The sequence below is a fragment of the Patagioenas fasciata genome, chromosome 3 (assembly GCF_037038585.1).
Source record: "Patagioenas fasciata isolate bPatFas1 chromosome 3, bPatFas1.hap1, whole genome shotgun sequence".
NCBI lineage: Eukaryota > Metazoa > Chordata > Aves > Columbiformes > Columbidae > Patagioenas > Patagioenas fasciata.
Genome location: NC_092522.1, coordinates 3,522,546 through 3,529,615, shown reverse-complemented (window position 1 = coordinate 3,529,615; position 7,070 = coordinate 3,522,546). Strand labels below are relative to the sequence as shown.

General features: G+C 40.8%; 1 protein-coding gene across 1 annotated transcript; it reads right to left on the bottom strand.

The window, feature by feature from the left end:
• Window positions 1-412: 412 nt before the first annotated feature.
• Window positions 413-7,028, bottom strand: PEX13 (peroxisomal biogenesis factor 13). Its single transcript, XM_065835720.2, has 4 exons — window positions 6,880-7,028; window positions 3,952-4,649; window positions 3,393-3,518; window positions 413-2,983 (listed from the first exon to the last, which is right to left on the bottom strand). Exons 1-4 carry the CDS (start codon window positions 6,951-6,953, stop codon window positions 2,688-2,690), a joined length of 1,194 nt encoding a protein of 397 aa, XP_065691792.1. The 5' UTR covers window positions 6,954-7,028; the 3' UTR covers window positions 413-2,687.
• Between the last annotated feature and the right edge of the window lie 42 nt (window positions 7,029-7,070).

Genomic DNA, 7,070 nt, shown 5'->3' with positions numbered 1-7,070 from the left:
TTAAAGTAAGATCCATCTAAAGCCTCATATAAACAAATGTCATGGGTCTGTTACAGACTTCTAGGTCTTGCTACAGGTATACAAGCAGCTCCAGAGAACAACATAAAGGCAACCCAGTATATACAGATATTGAAATAAGAGTTAATTGCCTATATACAGAAGGTTAGCAATATTTCAGCAGCATCTTTTCTGACCTCTTCTTCTACACACTCCCGTTGCGGCAGCACCTGCTCCTCTCAGCCTTGCCACCTTTCCAAAGTTATGCAAGTCTCAAGCAGCCTGTCAAGCAGCCTCCCTTTATCCATCAGCCGATGTTTTTCCTGACAGAAACATAGACAATGAAATTGCAGGACTCACATTTTTTCCTGATGCTAGTTCGTGCATTAAAAAAAGAAAAAATCAAATCAAAATCTTCAAGCACAGTATAATTTTACTTCATTAAATTTTAATACCCTTCTGCAATCAGTACAATTAATTGTGAGTTAAGTAACTTCATTTCCTCAGAGCCTTCTTTTCCCATTAATGTAATCACAAGATTGAAAGGATCAAAATTCTTGTCAAGATTCAGCAGACACAGTTATGACAGTTAGCAATGGGTAGACTAAGTCAAACCACCATAAAGACAAGCCCATTATTAATAACCTATCTTCTTACAAAAAGAATTACTTTCAAAATAGTATGACCTGAAAGTAAAATTAAACTCATCTTTCTAAAAATTAGGAAGATTTAAAGATTCTAACAAACATCATGGTACTGTCTTCCCAACTTGTGCTGAGCAGGAAAATAGAAATCTACTTGAATGGATACTCTACAAAAAGTTTGGGGTTTATTTACACACTAACTCTTAAGAGACTATTCCTCTGATTGAAATCTTTCATTGACAGAAGAGAAGCTGAAAGTCCATTAATTAGATCTCACATAGTAAATTAATTCCCTCTATGAACACACACTGTAAGCAGAACTGTACACTTGATACCTCCTCTCCTTTTTTCCTCTCTATATTTTATATTTCAGGATTGTTTGCTATTTTGATTTCAACAACAGATGTCATTTCCAAATACAGATAATTCTCTTCAATGCCCTGGTACACAGGGAAACGTCTCAAGAACCTGTTCTGTTTTAAACATAGCAAGCCTTGTTTCAAGTTTCTCATTTGCCCTTTAAGTACTCCCTCCTTTTCCTCTGCACTTTAAGATCTAACAACCCATTAAAATTATTCTTTGCGCCATGTCCCAGTACCTGAGCACCACCACTTAAATTCTTGCTCTAATTATCAACCACGGGCATTCAGAGATCACTTTGAAACCCAAGGTTCCAGAATAGTATCAGTCTATTCAGCCACTTTACCTCAATAAAACTGTGCTCACTTCATTTTTTCTTTTCAGAGTTTCGATGTGGCAAGCAGAATTCTAAGAGCTCAAGGTCAGCAAATGCAAGTAAAGTAAAAATACTGAAGGCTTTGCTAACACATAATGGGCGTTGAAGATCTCTGTAGAAACAGTCAAACTGAAACTACTGCACCAATTAAGCAAAGGCACGTGCTCTACTTTTACTAATACTTTGCAATACCTTTAAAATAAAAAAGAAAAGCTATTTTAATCATTAAGACAAGCTTCAGTTATTTTACCCATTGCTCTAACCTTCAGAAGCTCAACATGTTATACATATATACTACAAGGAAGAAAGTTTTAATTATCTTTGCTTCATTAAAAAAAACAAACCAAAACGAAACAAAAACCTAAACAGTACTTTTATACAGAATTCTCTAACACCAATATGAAGAAAATACTAAATACTCTGAACAGTCTTAATGTTTTTATGGCTTTTGATAAACCAGAGCCCTCCAATTTTTTGGATAGATGCAAAATTTACCGCCTTAAAGGCAGTATAAAGAGGTAACCTCAGCTGAGACAATTAAGTGGGAAATGTTACTTTTTCATTGCCACTCAAATGAGGTTAAACTGCCCCCAGGCCACCACTTTCCTACTGCACTAAAAGGCAGGATAGATATTTTGACATTTATATAATAACAATAAAGAACAGAAGTACGTTGAGATGCAGATGGGAGTCGGTAAACTATTGATAGGCAGTTAACAAGCTACAATAACAAAATAGCTAGGAGTGACGCAAAATTATGTGACCACGGAAGAAAATAACAATTGATAAGTGTGCTGGAAAAGTGCCTGACTGCAGGATTACCCTTTATTCGAATGTTAATTTAATAAACAAAAGAGAATTGGTTAGAACTACTGCTGAAGCCTCACTGCTCTTCCTTTGTAAACTGTATTTCTTTCCTCTTTCTTGCAAGTCCTATTTTTGTAAGAGGTAAGGTGTTTTTGACAGAAGCCCTACCTCTCACAAAAAGCAAGCAACAGTTTATCTCCTTAGAAGACACAGGTTGGCAGCCCCTATCTCTTTTGTTTGCTTTGTTGTAAATGCCTCGATTCTCCTCATCTTGGGATCTTAGAGCTGCTGCCAGGTGGTTGGGTAGTGTCACTAACGTACAGCCTCAGGTAAGTCAAAAATAAATACTACAAATTTGAGCAATCACTTCTTCATCCCTTCATCAGTCAGAAGCAGCAAGAACTGGTACAGACCCATCAGTGTTCCACTACAATACAGATTTTCAACAAACCCTAAGTTTTATCAATAAAGCAGAGTTCAGTCGCTTCGTTGATCAAAGTGCATTAGAGTTCCTGTTTCTCTCCACTAACCACGGTGGAGTCAGACGCAACAGGAACTTTACTACTTTCAGCAAAAACAGAATCAAAAGCAGCTTCCTGCTCCTGTAACGTCGCAGCAGCAGTGGATCCTCTAGCAGACGTGCTGGTAAATGCTGGCGGTTGCTCTGTAATCCTTTCCAGATCCACTGTTTTCCTACCTCTTCTTTTGCCCAGGATTTTGATGTAGTTAGCTGGCACGAGTCCTGTTGTTTGGCCATCATAACTGGCCAAAAGCCAACCACGGATTTTGGGTTGTTGTTCTGAAGAAGAAAAGGCAAATGCGTTAAGTTACAAAACAATTCAAAACATATTGCAGTTGAGGCACAGATACACCAGAAGGCAGATAAAGAACAGCTCATCATGCAGAGAAAATAACCCTGTAATAAAAGGTGAAAACAAATTACTCCCCAAGAGAAATGACTCAGCTCACATAAGGAAAAGGTAACCACAAAGCACTCTCTGAGTAACTTGAGGATGGTCATATCTCAGGGAAATTGAACAAACCTACTCAATAAGTTTTATTACAATGCCAGTAATAACTTATGGAAAAAAAATCAGTGTGGATGAGGAGTTTGGTCAAATAAGGTATAGCGGGTTTTTTTTGTTTTCATTTTCAGACTCTATAACTTCACATGTGATTAGAAAATAAATACAAAATTAAAAGTTTACCTTTGGGTGCTAATTTTAGCATGTCACCAGCACGGAAAGAAATTTCTTCTTCGGAGAGAGCATTGAAATCGTATTCTGCTCTTCCAACTACGTGATCATCTTCTCCACTCACCCAGTTACTAGATACTGTTTCCAAAAAGAAATTAAAAGTTTATCTGCTTTGAATTATAAAGTTGTTTGTTTTTTTTAAAAAGGAAAATGAAGAAAACACTTTGTCGTCTTTGCTAAAACTTTTCCAATGGCGAATTCACAAGAGTAACAAGCAAGGCATGATTTGTTGAGTCATTCCAACCCATACTTTTCCCCCACAGCTACTAGGAAGGAGAAATAGTAATAAACCATGATTTTGGAATCACACAAAGCTTACCATGAAACTACAACCTAATTCAACAACAGGCTTCTTAAACAGGCTGATATTTTTATCACATGCCTAAAATACAGTATTCTACCTCAGTATCTATTAACTTCTATTACCGTAGTATAAGATTAATCGTTACACACTTGACAACAAAAGGAACAACATATGCTGCACTTCTCTTGTGCTGCAGACTATCTTTACCTGTTTCTTCATCACTGTACGTAGAAAGCAGTTTCCAAATCAGATATGGACCTCCCATTATAACAGCAAAGAACAAGAAAATGGGCCAGGACTTTGCAGAGTTAGCCGCCTTGTCTTCAAGGCCAACTCGAGCTACCGTCCCTTCACTTTCAGCCCACAAATCCTCATTCTCGGAGCTCTTCCGCAGACCTAGTAATCGTTGCAGACGTTGGTAGAGATACCTTATAGTTCTCACTAAAGCAAAAGCTGAAAACACCTTTGTGAAGTGTACTTTGAGGCGGGAGAAGTGATTGGCGACATCCAACACAGCTCTGAAACTGTTGTACACCGCTGAAAAGGTGGCATCCATCATCATGCTGACCGAGGCAAACGCGTGCACGATACTCTCAATGGACTGAAATGCTCCTCTGCTGCTCTCTTCAGCCTGCTGAACAAACCTGCTGGGAGGAATATCATCTGTACGAAAGCGGTTATAACCCAAACCGCCGTATCCATAACTGTAAGGACTATAGCTTCCATAAAAAGAGGTTCCATATGAACCATAGCCAGGAGAAAACGAACTACTATACGCTGGCCTGAAAGTGCTCAGGCTACTGCTTCCCGTTTGCTGGGATGGTCTTGGCAAAATAGGCGGAGGTATTCGTGCAACTGTGGGTTGTCCAGGCCTGGTCAGCAGGTTGTCACCCAAGTCAGGAGACCTAAACAAGTTCAGACAAACAACATCAGTACTCAAAAGGAATAGATATTTGCATTTCTCCAGAGTTCTTGGCTAACTATATAAATATGATGGTGTGTTTCAGCAGTGCTAGGATAGGGAATCTGGTAGCCAATCATTCAGTACCTTGCACAATGTTTGTGAAAAGTAAAAATTCTAGTCAGGAAATACAGGTCTTTTGGGGACACCATAATGGGATATTCAGTGTAAATGTGGAACCACAGAATATCCGAAACAAACACATGGAAAAATGTTCAGTTTATTTATTGTATTGACCAAGAAAGCATGAAACACTACATCCACGCTGGATCCATCAAACCTGATGCTGTAAGACCTAGGTTGTTTTTCTGCACACAAGAGCCTCTCATGTGGACTACCAAGAACATCTACGAACTTTGCAATCAGAAATATTTATTTCCAATATTTGTTCTCAGCTCTCCTATATAACAAGCCAATGCTTGTTAGAATTCTGAGAGTTCCTTTGAATCCACCCTTAGAGTAAAGGGTGAGCAACCTATTTCAGAATCAGAGGAATTACACAACAACGTATGTGAGGGCTTTGGGTCCCCTAATTCCCCCTCTCCCCAAACTATCTAATTACCTTTACACAGTACAGCTAGGGACGGAATCTATTACCGTTAATGGTTGGCAGAAAGAGGTATTATGAGTCAACTACTTGTTTTTAATTTAGTGAACTTTTATTCCTTCATATGCCTGAAAGTTTAAGTCATTTTACCTATGCTTGTTGTAATAACACCCTTCAAGTACTAGGCTGATATTTTAATTCTGACAAGTTGCTGCCCAACGTTTGCTGTTTCATTAATAATCTAATCACATATTATCATCCTAAAAGCCAAACATTTTGGTCATTTCCCATGTTTACTGCCTCATCCCATGACTTCCCACTCTGTAGTCCACTAAATTCACAGGAAAAAAAAACCAAACAAAAACAGAAGAAGAAAAGTCAGGTTTGAATTGCTACAGAGCTGCTTCTTTCTGCTCTGCTTTCAACGTGAAGCATCCCTGCTATACTAGTTCTGTATAAGGGAGGAAACAAATTCCTCTTAGCAAAACTGACAGGTTTCCACAGCAAAGAATAATATTTACATCTTCACACTGTTCATTTTTTCCATCATAGCCTTAAACTCTTAGCAGTTAAAAACAGAAGCAAAAAAAATTGTTATCACAGAAAATAGAGGTACCATAACGTATTAAGTTGCACTACACTTCCCTCCCCAATAGACAACTTAGGACACCTCACTTTAAAGCTGCCTGAAGCAATTTAAAATGAGCTAGATAACCCCACCAAGAAGAATTAACATCAGACTTCTTGCTCTACCAGCTTCATCCTGCAGGGAAAGCTGCAAAGTTTCCGATGAATGTTGAGTCTCGGGCCAACCTTTTGCCCAGTTTCAGCTTGCTCTAATTGCAATCACAAGCACCGAGCGAAAAACAAGGGTGATCTTCAACCGCTACGCTTTCCTCTTTTTCTGATAAATAGGAAGGAGCTCACAAATGCTTTCTGCACCACATCAGGTTGGATTTTCTGGAAAAAGTGACACACACATGTAGCTTTTCCAGCTCCTGGGGAGGTCACACAGCTTCTCCCCGACTCACACACCTACATCACCCTCAGGAACGGACATTTCACCACATTAAACACGCAGCTTTCCACAGACACACGCAGGTGGGTTTTCAGAAGCCTCTCACTCCCTCTCCTCACTGAGAAGGGGAATTCACCACAGATACCCCATCAGGGCGATTCAGACAATTAAATTAGACAGTATTCCCTAAAAATAAAACAAACAGTTTCAGAACAAATATGAGGCCTTGGTAGTTATTTTTAAAATGTTCTTTAAGCTCCAACGATTGTTTGCTGTTACATTAACTACAGTCATGCTGAATAAAGCTATAACTAAATAGAAAGTTAAATGTATTCACGAGGCGTCACTGTCTACATCTTGTTATTTGTAGTCTCTCAGAGAAAGCCTAAGTAACTACAAATAGCGCTATGCCAGAAACTGGCCACAAACCACCCCGGGAATAACCCACCCCTCCTTGGTTACCCAAACCAACACCCCCCCGCCTCCGCTCGGCCACCGGCGCTGCCCGGCCGGGCCCGACCTTTGAGCTCGCCTCAGGGAAGCAGGCCCAGGGGGGAGGCCCGGCCGCCCTGAGCGGGGCGAACACCCAACACCACCACAGAGACTCACTGGAAGGCCGGCGCCACGGTGCCCGCCAGCCGCCGGTTCTCCCAGGGCTTGGGAGGCGGCGGCTGCGACGCCATGTCCGCCTGGCTGCGGGCCCCGCTGTGCCCGGCCCGAACCGACCCGGCCCGGCCCGGCCCGGCCCGCCGCGCTCCTCCGCCCGCCCGCCCACCGGCAGGCGCGACACGGGAGCGCCG